This window comes from Ictidomys tridecemlineatus, chromosome 10 (assembly GCF_052094955.1).
Source record: "Ictidomys tridecemlineatus isolate mIctTri1 chromosome 10, mIctTri1.hap1, whole genome shotgun sequence".
In the NCBI taxonomy this organism is placed as follows: domain Eukaryota; kingdom Metazoa; phylum Chordata; class Mammalia; order Rodentia; family Sciuridae; genus Ictidomys; species Ictidomys tridecemlineatus.
Window position 1 is genome coordinate 66,659,094 of NC_135486.1, and position 22,692 is coordinate 66,681,785.

A 22,692-nucleotide genomic window follows, 5' to 3' on the forward strand; every position below is an offset into this window, starting at 1 on the left:
TATCTATCTATCTATCTATTCTATATCTATCTATCTATCTATCTATCTATCTATCTATCTATCTATCTAAATCAGACTGAGGTGGTGCTGACACATCAGCATTGATTCAGCCTGTGTCCCAGAGCTCTCGGGAGTGTCCTTTGAAATCTAGGTCTGCTTGGCTCACTAAATATCATCCTGTTCATCTCAAAATTGTCAATCATGTCTTTGATTTCTGTGATGATATTCAGCTTTATATTTTAAAGTTTGTGGCTAATCATTATCTGTGCTCTAAGGGTTTACTACAACTAGCTCTTATTTCTTTGGTATCAGTCACATTCCCTTGGCTCATATATCTTATTATTCCTATTTATTCCTATTGAGACTTGATATTAAATAAGAACAAGTCCAGAGGGGTAATTTGGAGTCTGTGATGATGTTATTCTCACAGATGATGATGTTAAATCAGAGATGATTTATTTTAGACCATTCTAGTCTGGCTCTAAATTCCTATGATAACCAGCCTATTTTCAGTTCATCTGAGGATCCAAAACTTGGAGGGTCCAATAAAAGTGATCTTTCTCAGCAGGCCACTATGCCTGGTCTTTCTCTCCCTTTCTTAACCATCTGCCAAAAACCCTGTTCAACTTCTCAGCTTTTCTGCTCCTTTACTTGAATTGGGCAATGACCCATGGAAATAGGTAGCCCAGATTTCCTTCCTTGGGATTTTGGCCCCATACTTTTCTCAAGAGCCATTCAGTCTTTGACATATGTTCTAGGTGGTTGGGTTGTGTGCCATTGCTTGGCCTGTCTCTACCAGTAGTGAAGCATGAAAAGCAAACAGTCTTTGATATGAGAGGTAAGACTGTTGTTAGAACAGCAGCTATTGTGAAAGAGATTATGCCTTTCTTTTAAGCATATTTAAAAGTGTATGTTTATTTAATTTAATTTGTTTTTTGGTACTGGGGATTGAACTCAAGGGCACTCAACCATTGAGCCACATCCCCAGCCCTATTTTGTATTTTATTTTGAGACAGGGTCTCAGTGAGTTGTCTAGTGCTTTGCTTTTGCTGAGGCTGGCTTTGAATTCGCTATCCTCCTGTCTCAGCCTCCCAAGCTGCTGGGATTACAGGCGTGTACCACTGTGCCCTGCTCAAAAGAGCATGTTTATAAAATTTCATTCATGCAGACATTTATTCAACCAATAGTTATTAGGCTCCACATTATTCAATAATTTAGATTTATGGGTTCTGGAAGGATTACATGTGGTAACATTTAAGCGAAGAGTTTAAGATAAAGTCAAATTCAGCCAGATGCACACAAAGGGAATGCACATTCCAGATGGAAGGGAAAGAATGAAGACGTTGAGATGCAAAAGGTCAAGACAAGTAGAAGACTTCACTCACACAGCCAAGAGACAGAGTCCTCACAGCCAGCATTGGACTTGCTACCTTGCGTGGGCATCTTTCCGTTTCAGATGCAACATGTGATCCTTTATTCTGCACAAACACAATGCATCCTATGTGCACAACATATGACACCTAGTCAGCCTCATTGCTCTATCTGCTCCTTGTGGGGAGTGGACAAAGTTACTATAGCATGAGACTGTCCCTACCAATATCCTGTGTCAGCTCTAGGAGGAGCTGTGGGGGTTTGACGCCCCCTATTGTAACTACGCTTGCTGTCTCAGAATTCTGTGTGTGAGTGAAGTCTTCTACTTGTCTTCATGTTTTCCTGGTGATTCCAATACTGAGATGTAGTGAGTGGAGATACTCAGGTTTCTACCACCAGGAGGTGAGAGGCCACAGATGCCATCTCTATGACTTTAATTCTATGTTTTTGCACTTACATTGAGCTATCATTTACATAGAGTAAGATGCACAATTTTCACTTCAATAAATTCTAAATATTCATTCATCCGTTTAACTGACATCCATCCAAGACAGAGAATCTTTCTGAAAAAATCTCAAAAGACTCCCTCTGTTCCCTTTCAGGCTCTACTTCCCTAAAAGTAACCTCTATTCAGCCTACAACATCTTCACTTGGCTTTGCCTGTTTTTTGAACTTTGTTTCACTGGAATCACACAATATGATTCTGGCATTTTGGTCCTAGATTGTTTTCTGTAAGATTTATTCATATTGTGTATAGCAATTGTACAAAAGATTGCTATTCTGCATGGGCTTCTGGAGCTAGCAGGCTGCACATGCACTAAAGGGCTCTATGTAAGAACAAATCCTCCTCATACTGCATCATATTTGTAAGGTAGTATGAGAACCTTGGATACTCTAGCTTCTCAAGTAAGAATGAATATGTCAATCATTTCCTGGCTCGGAACAGTATCCGTGGTTCTGCAAACTGAGGGCCAACATCTGCACACTGAGGACCAAAGTTCTAGATGCTATTAGAAAAATGGAAATCAAACAAGCCATAAGAACCATCCAGATATGTCCCTTGTTAGCTACAATTCATACTAATTTTTTATAGTAGCACATTTGCACTCTCACCAGTTTAAATGCAGCATTTACTTTACATCCTGTCACTACTTGGTAATGTCAGTCCTTTAAATTCTGGTTTTAATTTGTAGCTACCCAATGATTAATGATGTTAAGTTCATTTTTATGTTTAATGCCCAGTTGAATGTTTTTAAAACTTCTTTACACTTTAGATTCACAGCAAAATTGTGCTTAAAGTCCGGGGCATTGCCATATCCCTCCCACTTCTGCTCCTGCACAGCCAACCCCATTACCAACACCCTCCACTGTGGTACATTCTTACAGCTAATGAGCCTGCACTGACATATTACTACTGTCCAGAGCCCCAGTTCATATCAAAGTTCACTGTTGGTATTGGACATTCAATGGGTCTGGACAATTATGCAGTGACATGTATTCACCACACACGCCTCACCTATTTATCTGTCTCTTCCCTCTCCCCTCTTGCTAACCACTCATTATTCCTGTTTTTCCTTTCCTTTTCCTTTTGTTTGGAATCAGACAGTATGCAGTCTTTTCCTTGACGTTTTTTCACTTGGCGCTGTGCATCTATTTTTGTAGCTTAATAGCTCATTTCTTTATAGCACTGAATAATTAATATTCCATTATCTGAATATACCATTTATTCTTTCACCTTTATGAAAATAAAAAGAATTCTGAGCTAAGATTTACATTTGGGATTCTAAAACATGTCACTGATAAGGTAAAAAATGTGTGACAATTGTAAAGCATAAAATTATTTGTGATGATATTTAAATGCACACAAATATATGATCAAATCCATTCTGTACAATGCATAAGTACATGGTTAGGGCTGCAAAAGCATCCAGTTTTGGGTCAAGGAAGAGATATAGCTGAAATGAAAAAAAAAATTTAAAAAGGCAAAACCAAACCCACCTGTCAAGGGATTCAGCATACCTCAACCCACAAGGGAGACTCCACTATGGTAAGGTCCAACATATGGGACTGACCCACCTGAGGAAATGTTTTATTCCTCATAAAGCATCCTCAAGGGAATGTACGGAAGGACAAATGTCACCTGAAAACTACCCTAGGCATGCTCTGTTGGCATAATTACAGCCATCTTCCTTTCCTCACCCCCACTTTATGAATGCTGTTCTTATTCTCAAGAAATAGAAACTCGCCCGAGATAAAAACTTACTGGTCTCTCCTTGAGAGAGAAAAGATATGACCATGTCTGTTCCCAAAGAACAGAGACTTGCTGCAAAGTCAGGTGATGCTTGCTATGCCAGTCACAAGGGCTAAGCCCGCCCCTAACGCGCAGCCATGATTCTAGACTATAAAACGTAATGCTCAAGGGGGAGATGTTGTTGCTCTCCCTGTCCTGCCACTCTCCCTCTTTCTGCAGAGCAACTTTTCAGGGGCCTAACAATAAATCTGCTTGCGCCCCTGTCCTTGGAATGTGGCAGTCCTGCACCTGTTTTCTTTCATGCCCCAGTTGTTTGCTAACATGCCTGAGCTTCCAGAAAGGCACTGTAAGAAAATAACTTCCCTTCCTTCCTCCCTTATTCTCTGGACAATATGAGTATGGAAGACAATCTCATAAACCACCTCTGCTTTGTCCGAATGGGAGCTGGCAATGGTTTGTCTACAATCAAATAATTGAATATTCTGGAGACTAAGAATTTTAGTTTATGAAAAAAATTTAAAATCTGTTAGCTTTCAAGTTTAGAACGAACATAACTAAATTCTTGCCTTTAGGGTCAGAAGTAGGTATATTCCAGGAGGATATTATTCTTATAAAAAGGCAGTGGTTCAAAGGAGTTAAGTCATTTATGCTTATATGTGCTGCAGTGGCACACTAGTTATGTAACAGTAATATCTGACACTTGCTAGTACTTACAAAGCACCAGGTAGCAATTTAAGACTGCATTGTCCAATTTAGTAGCTACTCCTTATATGCAGCTATAAAGTAATCACATGTGAGGAGTCTAAAACTTCCTAAAAAATAAAACTAAAGAACTATTTGAAATTTATGGCATTTATCATATTTAAGATACTACAGACAGGGGCTGAGGATGTGGCTCAAGCGGTAGCTCACTTGCCTGGCATGTGTGCGGCCTAGGTTCAATCCTCAGCACCACATACAAATAAAGATGTTGTGTCTGGCGAAAACTAATTATTAAAAAATTCTCTCCCTCATTAAAAAAAATAAAAGATACTATAGACGGGGCTGCAGTTGTAGCTCAGTGGTGGAATGCTTACCTAGCATGTGTGAGGCACTGGGTTCAATCCTTAGCACCACATAAAATAAATAAAGGCATTGTGTCCATCTATAACTAAAAATATTAAAAAAAAAAAAAAGATACTATAGATGGAGTTGGATGCAGTGGCACAGGCCGGTAATCCCAGTGGCTCAAGGAGGCAAAGGCAGGAGGATGGCGAATTCAAAGCCAGCCTCAACAACTTATTTAGGCCCTAAGCAACTTAGCAAAACTGACAAATAAAAAATAAAGAGGCCAGGGGATTTTACTCAATGGTTAAGCAATGCCTGTGTTCAATCCCTGGTACCAAAAAAAAAAAAAAAAGAGGTCTAACCTATTATTTTATTAATATTTGACAAACTAGACAACCGTATTAAAATGTGGTTACTTTATTGTGTTTGCTGCTCAATAAAATACTTGTTACATAGTCTTAAGTTATAGGTTAATTGTTCAGGATTAACAAGAAATTGAATTATAAAACATTTAGCTTTGTTAAGAAATATTTTTTTTATTATACAACATTTAAAGATAATAAAACTATTTTTAAGACTTCAAATTTGAGAAATCTATGGCAAGTTTTAAAAAGTGCTTGAATCAAGGTACATTTTTAACATACACCCATTGCATGATCTGAATCTATGCAGATTTTTCACGCTATTCTTCCCCTACTAAAGATATAGAACCGTGGTTCTTACCAAGGTGCAACTTTGCCCTCTAGTGGATATTGGCAGTATCTGGTGTAATTCTGGTATGACATTTAGTGTGTAGAGCCCAGAGATGCTGCTTAATGCTACAACAAAGAACTATCAAGAACAAATGTCCATAGTGCCTATAGTTTTCTTAACCCTATAATGTATGACTCAATTCCCAACAGAGAGTAAGAAATTTGCACTGTAAAAACTTTGCAAAGTTGTAAATACTTTTTAAAAGAAAATTTATTAAAAAAAATCATTACTCAAAGTTAACAGATGACTGTTAAGTATCAAAATGATACTTTCAGAAAGGTTGAATCACAAAAGCAACTTAGAATGACAGAAATTAGGATATACAGTTGGCCCTCTACATCTGTGTTACATATCCAAGGATTCAATCAAGTGTAGATTAAAAATATTTGGGAAAAAAATCACATGTGTATTAAACGTTTCTTTGTCATTGAACAACTATTTATGTAGCATTTACATTAGTAAATAATCCAGAGATGTTTTAAAGTGTAAAGGAAGATGTGTGTAGATCATAGGCAAATTAAGGGTTTTGGTATGAAGGGAGTCCCAAAACAAAACCTGTGTGGATACCCAGAGGTGGCTGTGCACAGGTTTCCCTTAAACCTGCTCTGACAGTTTAATCTGTTAATAAGGAATATTTTAAAGGATCTAAGCAAACAGTTTTCTTTGCTCATTTTTCTGGAGTGTGATACAAATTCATTTATATATAAAGCACCAGGCCAACAGCAAGCAGAGTGTTCTGAAAATATTTTTAAAAATATAAAAAAAAATGAAGAACTTTACTATTTCTTCAATTTGTTATAACCATGTATTTGGACAGTTCACGTTTTATTTGCTCTCTCATTTTACAATTCTCTCATAAATGTTTTTTACAAATAACAGTGCATGTAGATCGGGTGTGTAACAAAATTATATGCCAACTGAATTTTTTCCCCCCACACAAACTCTGGATGTAATGTATCCAAATATCATAAAAGTTGTCCTAATGGGGAATCCAATTTTAAAATAATAAAACCATCCTAAGTTTACTAGGTAAGGAAATTTTTCAATAATCATTCATTTACACATTCACAGTCTATGAATTTTCTCATGGTCAACAAACTGATTCAAATGATTCAGGTTATCCCACCATTTAAAGAGAAATGTGTCCACAATAATTTGAAACCATGGAGTAACCTTAATTTCACCAGTGGTTGCTTTTTTCATAAGTTCTTTTAGTTCTTCCTTGGACACATAAAAGTAGCTTTTAATTTCATTGGGATCTGGATTCAAAGTTACATTCTTCTTCATAAACAAAATATAATCAATTTCATGTTCACCCCAGATACCATCAGATTGTGCCTTGTAGTGAATTCGTGTTAGATAATTCATTTCTTCTGGAGGAACCTAGGATGTAAAAAGAAATATTAAAACCTCAACAAGAAGTAATCCAAAATTAACTCCCCACATTTCATCAATATCTTGAACAGCAGTACAGTTGTAGCATTAGAACTTTTAAAGTATTATTCTCTTATTGAGGATAAATGGAAAAATTATTACATTGTTTCATGTTTTAAATTTTTTTTCATAGATCCAAACATAGTTGAATTTTTTTTTCCAAAAAATTTTAGAAACATCACAATTCATTCCAATGTTATGTGTAACACACCAATTGGGAGGCTAAGACAGGAAGAGCACACCAGCTTTAGACCCTGTCTCAAAAAATTAAAAGGGCTGGGGATGGAGCTCAGTGGTAAAGCACCCCTGCATTCAATCCCAGTACCCCCCTGCCCTAAAAATGGTTGGGGCTCAGTGGTAGAGTACCAGCCTTGCACATGTGAGGCACTGGGTTCGATCCTCAGCACCACATAAAAATAAACAAATCAAGGTATTGTAAAAAAAAAAAAAAAAAAAAAAAAAAAAGAGGAAGTCCAGTAGAGAAAAGGAAGAGGATGAGGGAGAGGGAAGGGGAGGGAATTGTACTAGACATTCTAATACAGAAAAATGTTATTTGCATCTATGAATATGTCAAAATGAGCCTCACTATTACGTATAACCACAATGCACTAAAAATAAAATTACTTAAAAAAAACAGTAGTTAAACTAGAAATATAACATTCATGTTTTAGAATTACTTTTGGAGAAAAAATTTACCATTTTAACTAGATGAGATACTCATACTCTTTATTTACCTAGGTGTTGTTAAGTAGAATGGGGTCTAAATTAACTAAAATATATTCCACGCTTGTATAATTACATCAAAATGGATCCTACTGTCAAGTATAACTAAAAAGAACCAGTAAAAATAAACAAATTCATTGGACAACAGCAGGGGTAAAAAGGGTTTTTTCATTGCTTTTGTTTTTGGAACTAGGGATTGAACCTGGGCTCTATACCACTGAGCTACATCCCCAGTCCCTTTTTTGAAAAATTGAGACAGTCCTGCTAAGTTGCCATGGTTGGCCTTGAACTTGTGATCCTCTTGCCTTTATACATCCTGAATAGCTGGAATTATAGGTGTGTACCACCATGCCTGCCAACTGAATTATTTCAATTTGCACAACCAGATTTGTAGTTTAAGATTCTACAATTTCCACAAGAAAATCGCCACTACGGGGGGAGGGGTACTGGGATTGAACCCAGGGGTGCTTTACCACTGAGCTCCATCCCCAGCCCCTTTAACTTTTTGAGACAGGGTCTCGCTAAGTTGCTTAGGGCCTTGCTAAATCTCTAAGGCTGGTGTGTTCTTCCTGACTTAGCCTCCCAAGTTGCTAGGATTGCAGGCATGTGCCACCATACCTGGCTCCATCATTTTTTTTTTTTTAATATTTATTTTTTAGTTGTAGTTGGACACAACACCTTTATTTCACTTATTATTATTTTTTTTATGAGGTGCTGAGGATCGAACCCAGGGTCTCGCACGTGGAGTAGAACTGCTGAGCCACAACCCCAGCCCCTCCATCATTGTTTTGACCAATTAGTCAATTTTATAGACCGATTAATAAATCAATTGATTTCAGTACTAAGTGAAATTCTGAGAAGTGATGTTAAGAAATCAAAATTTAAATAATGTTCTTTATTCAAGGTGCCTTCTGAGGATAATTATAATTCAAGTTACACCGCACAGCCCTCACACTTGAATTTAAAAATTGTGTTGGGTTGGAAGAGTAGTTCAGTGGTAGAGCACTTGCCTAGTATGTGCAAGGTCCAAGGTCCCAGGCCCAGTCCCCAGTGATGCCAAAAGAATTTTTTTTTTTTTTTTTTAGTTGCAGGTGGACACAATATCCCCATTTTATTCCTTCATTTTTGTATGTGGTGCTGAGGATCAAACCCAGTGCCTCACGCATGTAAGGCAAGTACTCAGCCACTGAGCTACAACCCCAGCCCCCCAAAGAATTTTTAACATATATTTTTAAAAAATGTCTTACTATACACTTATTTTTCAGCTTATATAACTGCTCAATAAAGTTGGTTACCTCTTCCAAAGGAATTCCTAATTCAGCTTTCAAACGCCTCTGTGCTGCTCGCCTTACACCAATGGCACCATTTTCTTCCAGCTCCCTTGGATTACTTAACGGATGACTACAACAAGTGTTGGTAAAACAACCTGGAAAATGTTAATACAGGTATAAATTAACTTTTCTTCAAGGTAGGTCTGAAAGATCAAGACAAAGATTTATGAATTAACAGGTAAATAAGTTAAAAGATCTTTTAGGGTTTTAAAATCAGTTATAATGGGCTATCAGCAATTGTTTTGTAAAATGGACATCTGTAGGTAAGATTTTTATTAATGCCTCCTTAACTGAAAAGATCAAAATGTGTAGAAGACTCAAAGTTTTAGAAAACATATGTACAGGGCTGGGGATATACCTCATTTGGTAGAGTGCCTGCACAAAGCCCTGGGTTCAATCCTCAGCACCACAAAAACAAAACGAAACATTATATACATACATACACACACACACACACACCTATCCCTTGATTACATATTCTTTATTGCTGTTTAATTAGGCTGCACACATTCTGTAAGTTTATTTTATGTAAATATTAAATTATGTCATTCCCAGGATTTTCCTTTTTGACATCGCTCCAGGAAGTTTGGTGATAAAGAATAAAATATAGAGTTCCCAAAAATCTACATTGTACATTAAGTATACTAACCTGGAAAGGTAATTTTAGCATCTGATCTCTGCTGTATCAGAAGCTTATTTTCACTATTAAATAAGAACAAACTAAAAGCACGATGTAATAATCCTGAAAGCAAAAGAAATACTGTTAGTCAAAAAATACCAATTATTTGCCCAATTATCTCCTTGCAATTCAGAATACTACTAGCAACTTGCTACCATTTTTGCGTTTTTTCCCATAATCTTCTACCTTTGAATAATCTTTGTGCTATGATGGAGAAGAGTTCTGGCATATCAGCAAGGAAGTTAGCTGCCAAGTGAAAGAAATAGTGATCTTGGCAGCTTTGCTACAGGCCAAATGTTTTTTCAGAGAGATTCAGCTTAGGCCATTAGTCTGTACCTCTTTACAATACCTGCCTCTCTCTATTCATTAGAAAGAAAGGTTTAAAGGCTCCACAGGTATAAATTAGTCTATTCCCAGTTTTACACGAAACCAGTATAGGCATAGTAAAAGATATGAAGTGGAAATAGCTATTAACCAAGGAAGGCAGAAAGGCAGATTTTTATTACATCATATAACTGGAATCAAACATAAGATACAGGATTAAGGGCTGGGGATGTGGCTCAAGCGGTAGCGCGCTCGCCTGCCATGCGTGCGGCCCGGGTTCGATCCTCAGCACCACATACCAACAAAGACATTGTGTCCGCCGAGAACTAAAAAAAAATAAATATTAAAAAAATTCTCCTCTCTCTCTCTCTCCTCTCTTTAAAAAAAAAAAAAAAAAAGATACAGGATTAAGAATTACAACTCCTAGGGCTAGGAATATATCTCAGTGGTGCAGCACTCCCCTGGCCCTTCCCCTCCACCACTTAAGAAAGAATGAATCTCCTTTACCAGAGTACTTTTCTCAGCTAACCTGAAATGCCTAGATTAAATCACTTTATAACTAAGAATATTTTAAAATAATACCTTTGTCAATGTTTTCATTCAAGTGGCAATTCTTCTTGGTGTCAGCCCCAATTTTATTATCATTTTCATCAATAAGAATACACATCTCTGCAAGGAGTTGGACTTGTTTCTCATCTAGATGATTGGTCTTTATTTCAGGCATTGTTACAAATTGTCTGATATGTCCTAAAACACTAATATTAAGAGAAAGAAAGTCCATTATATCATAGTTTTCTGAATGTCACAGAACCCTAGTGAAGGAGCAGTTCTAGATCTGAGCCCAATAATGAATTCAGCCATTTCACGGATTATCAATTATGACTCCAATCTGCAGTCTCGACACTCTTCATACCCACTGGGCTCCTGCAGGAATGATGCTGGCCCACTGGTCAGCCCTATTTTGACCATCATTTTTCCTACCAACAATCACAGCTGATCACTTACCACAATCACTCTCTTAACTGCCAACTCAATGTCCTACTCCAATTCTTCTTCCTTTTTTTTTTTTTTTTTTGTGCTGGGGATTAAACCCAGGGCCTTGTGCATGAGAAACAAGCACTCTACCAACTAAGCTATATCCCAGCCTTCTACTCCAATTCTTGACTTGAGATTCTGAAGCACTTCATAGACAGTCTTTCTTCCTTTGTATGTCCCTCTTCCTAAGGAGTCTTGTTCATCTATGATGCAGCCCCAACCTATTTTTTTTTTTTTACAATGACTTCTGGATTCCCTGTTTCCAGAGTCAAATATTTTTGCCATTCTCTGCCTCTACAAAGCTGCCCAAGAATGCTGCATAACAATGTTTGCTGAATTCACTTTTCAATGCTAAACATTCCAAAACTTTTAACCAATGTCCCAGTGAGATTTAATTCAGTCTTTTTCAACCTGAGCTCCTAATTAGTAAAATAATTTGTGTGACTGTTTCAATAATTCTTCCACAGCTAATTTCATTCTAAATAGGCGAAATTTACTAATATTCAATGGATGTCATTGCAGTGCGTGGCACTTTTTTCTATAATGGGCCAGACATTATCAACTCTGTTTTTGTAGACTAAGCAATGCAAGAACTATGTAATGCCCCAAACACACATAATGTGTACACTGAGTGGTTGTGTTCCAATCAATCCATTTATGGACATTGATATCTGAATTGCACTTAAATTTCGTGTTCCAAAAATATTTTCTTTTGATTCTTTTTCATTTAAAAATGAGAACATTTGAGCTCATGGGACATAACAAAAACTGGCAGCAGGCCAGATTTTGCCCTTAGGCAATCCAGACTCATTTAGGGTACTGTAAATCACCCGCATATGATTTAAACTTAGAACTGTTAAAATGAGACCAGGATGCTCCCACTGAACAACTCTTCTCTCCTTAAACCAGTTATTAAAGCGCTTTCTATACTTTCCTGCAAAGTCTAAAATGCCTAAAGCTAGAAGAACTTGTTCCATAATTTCTGATACACACACTCTCTCTCTTTTAAAACAGGCACACGGACACCAAGGAACAAAACCTGCAAGCCCGCCCTCCAACTGGAGGAGTAAGGCTGGACTGACCTCCTCCTGCCAGGGCAGACAAGTGAAGGCGCCCACGCTGCAGTAACCCAGGGGTTCAGGCCGGTTCCGCAGGGGAAGCCGGACTTCCCGTACCAGCCCCGGCATTTCTCTAACCATCTCCCCCGCAGCACAGGGAGCCCAGGCGGAGTCCGCAGCCGCGGCGCGGGGGCCACCTGACCCTGCCCAGTCCCTCCGGGTCCACGCGCCCACCGTCGCCCCCGTCGACGTCTACTCCCACGGCGGGCAGTGCTGCCTGCCTCAGAACCCACCCGCCTGCAGCGGGGCACCCGGGGCCCAGGGAGAGTGGGCGCCGCTGCTGCCGCGGTGACCCAAGTTCCGCGTCTCGCAGAGTCCCTACGCCCCGTCCTGTGCTCCCAGTCCACCCCACAACCTTCCACCCATCCCCACGTACCTCAGGCCAGAGATGCGAGCCGGCCCAGGAGCGCGCCCCTTTTGAGCCCGGAGAGCAGCGCTCGCCGCTCCCTGGCTCCGCCCCCGAGCCGCGGGCCCAACCACTTGCACCAGCGCCCTCCCACACCACATGCTCTGGCCAATCGCAGCTCGCGCCGGCCTGACGTCACGGCCGCGCTAGGCTGTCGAGCGGTGGTGCCACTTCTCCTGACCGCGGTTCCCGGAGACGCGCCGGAGCCTTCGGGGAGCGTGGGGACCCCTTCTCGGAGAGCCTGAGGTCATATGGACCCTGGAGGGAGGCTGAGGTGGTCACTGGACCCTGCGACGCCGCTGAGGAGAAGCCCCGCAAGCGGGCAGGCGCCTCGCTGCCACACGCCCGCCGACTGCCTGCCAATCGTGCCCCAGATCAAGCCCATCGGCGGGAGGCGGGGAAAGGGCGTGGCCGGGGCGCTGCTGGGGTACTTGCTGACGTCAGGTGCCTCGGAGCTGGCCACCGAGTCCTGCCCGCGCCGGCTCCTACCTGGAGAGGATGCGCGGAGCGTGGGCGTCCCCAGTGGGCGTGCGGCATGCAATCCGCAGTGTTGTAAGACGCTTGCGGAGGGCGGCACGGGACTTCCGCCCGGCTAGGTTGATGGAAGTCAGGGAAAACCCAGGAGTCACCATTCAGGGTCCGTTGAGAAGACTCACTTCCCGCCCCACAAGTGACCAGTTTGGAATCGTTGAAGAATTTTTCTCCACTGTTTTACATGATATTTCCTAGATACTCTGCAACTCGAGAACAATTGTTTAGCAAAGCTGAGGGACAGGTTGGGGAACGTTCTACACTAGGTAGGATTAATTTGGCCCTAATTAAGCCCTAAGGTGGCAATCATTTTCTCATGCGAATAAATTTAAGATTACATGTGAAATTGTTTGTAAATTTTAAAACAATCCTGAAATGTACACGAAGTTGAAATAAAACTTATTTACTGTTCTGAGAAATTAAAAATATTGAATTTGTCACCTAATCACGTGTGTTTCACCAGTTCTCAAATTTTTTGGTCTCTGGACACTTTTACACTTAAAATTATCGAGAACCCCCCAAAGCTTTTCCTTACTATTGTTTGTACATGTTTATATTAAAATTAAAATTGGTACATTAAAATATTCACTTAGGAGTAATAACAATATTGCGATTTAACAAGTGACATTTTATCATAAAAAGCATTTTTATGCAATTTTTTTTCCAAACAAAAAAATTCAGAGACTTATTGTACATTTTTTGCAAATCTTAATTTCTGGTCTAGTAGAAGACAGCTGTATATGTTGTATAAGTTGAAATACATAAAGTCTGGCCTCAGAAAGATACATAATTTGAAAATTGAGAAGTATTTTAATAGCTTTCTCAAATGATCATGGTAACTTTTTTGATACTACAGCAAAACAGGTATGTTAGTTAAAGGTTATTTGCTATTTGGATTCTGAATTATAATGAACATTTCATATTGTAGAATTAAAATTCTTTTTTTTTTCTTTTGTGGTACTGGCGATTGAATACAGAGCCTTTCACATGCTAGGTAAGTGCTCTGCCACTGAACCATATCCCCAGCCCCCCCCCCTTTTTTTTTTTTTAAGACAGGGTTTGGCCAGGTTTCTCAGGCTCAGCCCATAGAGTAAAGGAGATTAACAGGCAAGTGACACCATGTGTGGCTAAAATACATTGATTTTGATTGTACCCTTGAATGCATATTTTCTTATGTGTTATTTTGTAATATCATACATTGGTCATTTGCAAAATATAGATTTAACTGAATTAAATAGATCTTCCAAACATTGACCTAGTTTTTATTATTATTATTATTATTATTATTATTATTATTATTATTATTATTATTTGTGGGGAGGAGGTGTACTGGGGATTGAATGCAGGGGCTCTTGACCACTGAGCCACATCCCCAGCCCTATTTTGTATTTTATTTAGAGACCTGGTCTCACTGAATTGCTTAGCACCTTGCTTTTATTGAGGCTGGCTTTGAAGTCACTATTATCCTGTCTCAGCCTCCTGAGTGGCTGGGATTATAGGCATGCCCCACCATGCCCAGCCATAGTTTATTATTTAATACCAGGTAATCATATTATCACCAGCAATTTCATCAGAAAAGCCTTTAAGTATGGAAAGCTGTCAAGAGCTTGGTGGCAGATACCAGTTCTTTTGTGCAAAAATTCAAATTTTATTATTGGTAGCACACACTATAATTTTCCTTGAGGTGGTAGGCTTACTTCATTTATTTTCAAGAAAATGTCTGCCAGATACTTTGGTTTGAATACATTTAATCTCTAGTTCTTTCCAATAAAAATGGTATTTTGGGGAGGGGGCCAAAAAAACAACCAGCTATTTAAGCTTAGAACTCAAAAAATTTTTATGAGAGTTTTCCTGAGGACAACAATCATAATTTAGTGTGTAGCATAAAAGCTTTATACATACTTCCCATTTTGTTATACTGTATTAAAAAAAATGAGTATCCCCAGTGGCTTGGTAGGCTGAGGCAGGAGGATTCTGAGTTCAAATCCAGGCTCAGAACCTTAGCAAGTCTCAAAGCAACTCAGTGAGATCCTGTTTCTAAATAAAATACAAAAAATAAAATAAAAAAGGCTCAGGATGTGGCTCAGTGGTTAAGTGCCCTTGTGTTCAATCCCGGATTAAAAAAAAAATATATATATACACACACACACACACACACACATACACATACAAGGACTGAAAACATTAAAATTAGTATTTTTCTACTGCTTTTTTTTTTATCAAGGAAGGACAATTGTTAAGTAAAACTGACGTTTTATATTTCACCTTCGATGAAAATGTCAACACTGTATAAAGGGTAAATAACATTTTAATGTTGTTATGAAAATAGTATTGACATCAGAGACCTCCTGAAAGATTCTTGAAAATTCCCTGAAATCTCTGGCCACTTTTTGAGAACAAGAGCTCTAAAGCTACTACTTTGAAAAATTCCAGAAAGCACACACACAAGCACACAATTCTGTGACCTTCATAAAGAAGATGTCATCTCATTTCCTGCAGTCTCTGGAAAATTTCACCATACCCTCATGAGAAATTGAGAGTGAAGAAGGCAGCTGATGTTTTAGTATTACTGTGAAATTATTTAAACTTCATAAAGTCCTTAGGAGCTTTCAGAACAGCCACAAGTTACTAGGCCACCTTTTGAGAACTGCAGGACTAGTGGAAAGTCCACTGAATCAGAAGACCTCAGTTCATATCTTGATAAAATTCATATTGAAAGTCAATCCCCAGGATAGTGATATTGAGAGGTGGGGCTTTCTGGGATGTGATGAAGTCTTGAGGGCTTTGCCCTCCTGAATATATTAGTGCACTGTAAGGGACGGAGACATTTGTACTTAAGCCTTTTTTCCTTTCTTTTTTTCACTTGGTACTGGCGATTGAACCTAAAAATGCTTCACCACTGAGCTACATCAGCCCTTTGAAAAATTTTTGAGACAGGTTCTTGCTAAGATGCCGAGAGTCTCACTAAATTACTGAAGCTGGCCTCAAGCTTGGGAATCATCCTTCCTCAGCCTCCCTAGTTGCTGGGATTATAGGCATGTGCTTCTATGCCAGGTGAGCCTCTTGTTCTTATTTTGCTCTTCTCTCCCTTCCACCACATGAGAACACAATGTTCATTCCCTCTGGAGGGTGCAGCAACATGGTGCCATCTTAGAATAAGAAACTGGGTCCCTCACTGGATGTTGAACTGTTGGAGCCTGGATCTTGGATTTCCCAGTCTTTGTCACTTTAATGAACAAATTTCTATTTATAAATTTTTTTTTTGCAGGTATTTCTTTTTTTTTTAAATTTTTTTTTATTGGTTGTTCACATTACAAAGCTCTTGACATATCATATTTCATACATTAGATTGAAGTGAGTTATGAACTCCCAGTTTTACCCCAAATGCAGATTGCAGAATCACGTCGGTTACACATCCACAATTTTACATAATGCCCAATTAGTAATTGTTGTATTCTGCTACCTTTCCTATCCCCTACTATCCCCCCTCCCCTCCCCTCCCATCTTCTCTCTCTACCCCATCTACTATAATTCATTTCTCTCCTTGTTTATTTTCCCATTCCCCTCACAACCTCTTATATGTAATTTTGTATAGCAATGAGGGTCTCCCTTCATTTCCATGCAATTTCCCTTTACTCTTCCTTTCCCTCCCATCTCATGACTCTGTTTAATGTTAGTCTTTTCTTCCTGCTCTTCCTCCTTGCTCTGTTCATAGTTGCTCTCATTATATCAAAGAAGACATTTGGTATTTGTTTTTTAGGGATTGACTAGCTTCACTAAGCATAATCTGCTCTAGTGCCATCCATTTCCCTGCAAATTCTATGATTTTGTCATTTTTTATTGTTGCATAGTACTCCATTGTGTATAGATGCCACATTTTTTTTATCCATTCATCTATTGAAGGGCATCTGGGTTGGTTCCACAGTCTAGCTATTGTGAATTGTGCTGCTATGAACATCGATGTGGCAGCATCCCTGTAGCATGCTCTTTTAAGGTCTTCAGGGAATAGCCCGAGAAGGGCAATAGCAGGGTCAAATGGTGGTTCCATTCCCATCTTTCCCAGGAATCTCCAAACTGCTTTCCAAATTGGCTGCACCAATTTGCAGTCCCACCAGCAATGTACAAGAGTACCCTTTTCTCCACATCCTCGCCAGCACTTGTTGTTGTTTGACTTCATAGTGGCTGCCAATCTTACTGGAGTGAGATGGTATCTTAGGGTGGTTTTGATTTGCATTTCTCTGACTGCTAGAGATAGTGAGCATTTTTTCATGTACTTGTTGATTGATTGTATGTCCTCCTCTGAGAAGTGTCTGTTCAGATCCTTGGCCCACTTGTTGATTGGGTTATTTGTTATCTTATTGTCTAATTTTTTGAGTTCTTTGTATACTCTGGATATTAGGGCTCTATCTGAAGTGTGAGGAGTAAAAATTTGTTCCCAGGATGTAGGCTCCCTATTTACCTCTCTTATTGTTTCTCTTGCTGAGAAAAAACTTTTTAGTTTAAGTAAGTCCCATTTGTTGATTCTTGTTATTAACTCTTGTGCTATGGGTGTCCTATTAAGGAATTTGGAGCCCGACCCCACAATATGTAGATCGGAGCCAACTTTTTCTTCTATCAGACGCAGAGTCTCTGATTTGATATCAAGCTCCTTGATCCATTTAGAGTTAACTTTTGTGCATGGCGAGAGGAAGGGATTCAGTTTCATTTTTTTGCATATGGATTTCCAGTTTTCCCAACACCATTTGTTGAAGATGCTATCCTTCCTCCATTGCATGCTTTTAGCCCCTTTATCAAATATAAGATAGTTGTAACTTTGTGGATTAGTCTCTGTGTCCTCTATTCTATACCATTTGTCTACTCGCCTGTTTTGGTACCAGTACCATGCTGTTTTTGTCACTATTGCTCTGTAATATAGTTTGAAATCTGGTATCGCTATACCGCCTGATTCACACTTCCTGCTTAAAATTGCTTTTGCTATTCTGGGTCTTTTATTTTTCCATATGAATTTCATGATTGCTTTATCTATTTCTACAAGAAATGCCATTGGGATTTTGATTGGCATTGCATTAAACCTATAGAGAACTTTTGGTAATATCGCCATTTTGATAATGTTAGTTCTGCCTATCCATGAACAGGGTATATTTTTCCATCTTCTAAGATCTTCTTCTACTTCTCTTTTTAGGGTTCTGTAGTTTTCATTGTATAAATCTTTCACCTCTTTTGTTAGGTTGATTCCCAAGTATTTTATTTTTTTGGAGGATATTGTGAATGGAGTGTTTTTCCTCATTTCCGTTTCAGAAGTTTTGTCGCTGATATACAGAAATGCCTTTGATTTATGCGTGTTGATTTTATATCCTGCCACTTTGCTGAATTCATTTATTAGTTCTAGTAGTTTCTTTGTAGACCCTTTTGGGTCTTCTAAGTATAGAATCATGTCATCTGCAAATAGTGATAATTTAAGTTCTTCTTTTCCTATTTTTATGCCTTTAATTTCTTTCGTCTGTCTAATTGCTCTGGCCAGTGTTTCGAGAACTATATTGAATAGAAGTGGTGATAGAGGGCATCCCTGTCTTGTTCCAGATTTTAGAGGGAATGCCTTCAACTTTTGTCCATTCAGAATGATGCTAGCCTGAGGCTTAGCATAGATAGCTTTTACAATGTCAAGGTACGTTCCTGTTATCCCTAGTTTTTCAAGTGTTTTGAACATAAAGTGATGCTGTACTTTGTCGAATGCTTTCTCTGCATCTATTGAGATGATCATATGGTTCTTATCTTTAAGTCTATTGATGTGGTGAATAACATTTATTGATTTCCGTATATGGAACCATCCCTGCATCCCAGGGATGAATCCTACTTGATCATGGTGCACAATTTTTTTGATGTGTTTTTGTATTCGATTCGCCAGAATTTTATTGAGGATTTTTGCATCCAGGTTCATTAGAGATATTGGTCTGTAGTTTTCTTTCTTTGAGGTGTCTTTGGTTTCGGAATCAGGGTGATGTTGGCCTCATAGAATGAATTTGGAAGAGCTCCCTCTTTTTCTATTTCCTGAAATAACTTGAAAAGTATTGGTATTAATTCTTCTTTAAAGGTTTTGTAAAACTCCGCTGTATACCCATCCGGTCCTGGGCTTTTCTTGGTTGGTAGTCTTTTGATGGCTTCTTCAATTTCATCCATTGATATTGGTCTGTTCAAATTGTGTGTATCCTCCTGACTCAGTCTGGGCAAATCATATAACTTAAGAAATTTATCGATGTCTTCACTATCTTCTATTTTATTGGAATATAGGTTTTCAAAATAATTTCTAATTGTCTTCTGTATTTCTGTAGCATCTGTTGTGATGTTGCCTTTTTCATCCCGTATGTTAGTAATTTGAGTTCTCTCTCTTCTTCTCTTTATTAGCATGGCTAAAGGTCTGTCGATCTTATTTATTTTTTCAAAGAACCAACTTTTAGTTTTGTTAATTTTTTCAATAGTTTCTTTTGTTTCAATTTCATTAATTTCCGCTCTGATTTTAATTATTTCTTGCCTTCTGCTACATTTGCTGTTGTTTTGCTCTTCCTTTTCTAGGGCTTTGAGATGAAGTGTGAGCTCATTTATTTGTTGGTTTTTTCTTTTTTTGAGGAATGACCACCAGGCGATGAATTTTCCCCTTAAAACTGCTTTCATTGTGTCCCATAGATTCCGATATGTTGTGTCTGTATTCTCATTTATCTCTAAGAATTTTTTGATTTCCTCCTTTATGTCTTCTGTAACCCATTGATCATTCAGTAACATATTGTTCATTTTCCATGTGATGTAGGATTTTTCCTTCCTTCTTTTATCATTGATTTCCAGTTTCATTCCATTATGATCAGATAAAATGCATGGTATTATCTCCACCCCTTTATATTTACTGAGGGTTGCCCTGTGGCATAATATATGGTCTATTTTTGAGAAGGATCCATGTGCTGCTGAGAAAAAAGTATATCCATTTGATGATGGTTGATATATTCTATATATGTCAGTTAAGTCTAGGTTATTGATTGTGGTATTGAGTTCTATAGTTTCCTTATTCAACTTTTGTTTGGAGGATCTGTCCAATGGTGAGAGAGGTGTGTTGAAGTCACCCATAATTATTGTGTTGTGGTCTATTTGATTCTTGAACTTGAGGAGAATTTGTTTTATGAATGTCGCAGCACCATTATTTGGTGCATAAATATTGATAATTGTTATGTCTTGTTGGTGAATGGTTCCTTTCAACAGTATATAATGTCCTTCTTTATCCCTTTTGATTAACTTAGTCTTGAAGTCGATTTTATTCGATATGAGGATGGCTACCCCTGCTTGCTTACGAGGACCGTGTGCGTGGTATATTTTTTCCCATCCTTTCACCTTCAGCCTGTGTATGTCTTTTCCAATCAGATGTGTCTCCTGGAGGCAGCATATTGTTGGATTTGTTTTTTTAATCCATGATATCAGCCTATGTCGCTTTATTGGAGAGTTTAAGCCATTAACATTCAGAGTTACTATTGATATATGGTTTGTACTTCCATCCATGTTTGATTATTTATCCTTTTTTTAAAAAAAAATTTAGTTTGTTTTTCCATGATTATTTTTCCCCTCGCCCTCTGTCTTTACCGAGGCACTTCCCTCTGATGGTTTTGGTTATTGTTTTTCATTTCTTCCTCGTGTAGTGTTTTGCTCAAAATGCTTTTCAATGCTGGTTTTCTGGCTGCAAATTCTTTTAACTTTTGTTTATCATGAAAGATTTTTATTTCGTTGTCATACCTGAAGCTTAATTTTGCTGGATACAGAATTCTTGGTTGGCATCCATTGTCTTTCAGTGTTTGAAATACATTGTTCCATGACCTTCTTGCTTTCAGTGTCTGTGATGAAAAATCCGTTGTTAACCTTATTGGTTTACCCCTAAATGTAATCTGTCTCCTTTCTCTTGTAGCTTTTAATATTTTCTCTTTGTTCTGTATATTGGATATCTTCATAACAATGTGTCTTGGCGTTGGTCTACAGTGATTTTGTGTGCTCGGTGTCCTGTATGCATCTTCAATTTGTATATCTGTTTCCTTTTTTATTTCTGGAAAGTTTTCTGTAATTATTTCATTCAGCAGGTTACTCATTCCCTTGGTTTGAATCTCTGTACCTTCTTCTATCCCGATGACTCGTAAGTTTGGTTTTTTTATGTTATCCCATAACTCTTGGATGTTTTTCTCATGATTTTTTACCAGCCTTTCTGAGTTGGCTAGACTCTTTTCAAGATGAAATATTTTGTCTTCATTATCTGACGTTCTGGCTTCTACTTGCTCCACTCTGTTAGTGATACTCTCAATTGAGTTTTTAATTTGGTTTATAGTTTCCTTCATTTCTAAGATTATGGTTTGATTCTTTTTTATAATCTCTATCTCCTGATAAAGGTGCTTAACTTCTTCTTTTATCTGTTTGTGTAATACATTCTCAATGTGTTCTTTCGCTGCTTGAATTTGCTGTCTCGTATCCTCTTTAAGGTTCCATTCCATTTGTCTAAGGTGTTCCTTGAGTTCTTTATATGACCATTTTTCTGATGACTCTAGGTCCTCCTGAATATTTAGGCTGTCCTGCATTGTTTGTACTCCTTTTCTTCCTTGCTTTTTGAAGCTGCTCATGTTACTTCTTGTTCTGTTTGACTGCTGAGTTACTGTTTACTCCTATAAATTTATTTGATGCTTGGGAGGAAAGGTATTAGAAGGGAAGGGAAAAAGTCACTAAAGAGAATGAGAGTAAGCAGGTAGAATTCAAGGAAGGGGGGGTAAGATAATTGAAAAGAAATGAAAAGACAAAAGAAGAAAAAAATAGGAAATAAAAAAAATTTTAAATAATAAGAAGAAATTAAAATTAAAATTGGAGGAAAAAAATGTAAAAAAAAATTAATAAAACAAGAAAGAAAAATGAAAATGAAAAAAACCCAAAATCAAAATTAAAAAAAAAAGAAAAAATAAAACTAATAAATGCAGTCTTAGAGTTTGATTAACTTCTCTTCCAGTAGGTGGCGCTGTGACCACCAGGCCAAGTTTCTCCTATCAATACGCGGAAACCAATCACTGTGCAGCAGCTCCTCCTCCCAGACTGGGCGAGTCTCCAATCCTGGGTGCCTAGGGCGTCCTCTTGTGTCTAGTCACTTCCCCACTTTTCCTCTAGCCAGGCCCCTCTCACGGGTGCCGCTCACCACAATACTGGGTACACGCCAGGTCTGCTGCTCCCGGGAGCCCTGTTGTCATGAATGACTGGGCACACTCTTCCAGTTTGCCAATCCCTCAGACCCTAAGTTTGTAGAGCTTGGGGCTGAGAATCCTCAGCGAATTTTACTGCCCCTCCGGTAGCCACACCCCCGGTAGCTGGTGCAAGAGACCTCAGCTGTCAGCACTGGTTGGAGCCGTAGTCCCGCGCCGCGGGTCCCGCGCCACCTCTAATTCCCTCGGTCTGGCTACCGTGCTCACGGGAGAGGTGGGAGGGGCCCTTACAGGAGAGCTGAGATTGGCCCTTAAGGTTTCCCCGATGTGTGGAGAGGGAAGGCTAGGGAATTACACACCTGTAGCCGCAGGTTTCAATGAAGTAATCTCCTCCGCCGCAGTCTGATGACGTCAGTTGTCTGCCATGGTGGTATCTCTTGCAAATGGCGACAGTTCGTTTCCCTTTGCCGGGTGACCAATCCAACG

At 38.7% G+C, this 22,692-nt stretch overlaps 1 protein-coding gene across 1 annotated transcript; it reads right to left on the bottom strand.

Annotated features, from left to right (window-relative positions):
• Nucleotides 1–5,614: 5,614 nt before the first annotated feature.
• On the bottom strand, nt 5,615–12,929 carry Idi1 (isopentenyl-diphosphate delta isomerase 1). Its single transcript, XM_013356366.4, has 5 exons — nt 12,443–12,929; nt 10,496–10,668; nt 9,560–9,652; nt 8,875–9,005; nt 5,615–6,805 (listed from the first exon to the last, which is right to left on the bottom strand). Exons 1-5 carry the CDS (start codon nt 12,571–12,573, stop codon nt 6,488–6,490), a joined length of 846 nt encoding a protein of 281 aa, XP_013211820.2. The 5' UTR covers nt 12,574–12,929; the 3' UTR covers nt 5,615–6,487.
• Between the last annotated feature and the right edge of the window lie 9,763 nt (nt 12,930–22,692).

Bases quoted from the DNA above. Each gene is read 5' to 3' on its own strand.
- Idi1 (XM_013356366.4), bottom strand. From the start codon at position 12,573: ATGTGGTGTGGGAGGGCGCTGGTGCAAGTGGTTGGGCCCGCGGCTCGG. The intron at 9,653-10,495 runs GTATTATTTTAA...TTTTGCTTTCAG, and splicing joins GAATGAAAACATTGACAAAG to GATTATTACATCGTGCTTTT. The intron at 6,806-8,874 runs GTAACCAACTTT...TTTACATCCTAG, and splicing joins TAGGAATTCCTTTGGAAGAG to GTTCCTCCAGAAGAAATGAA.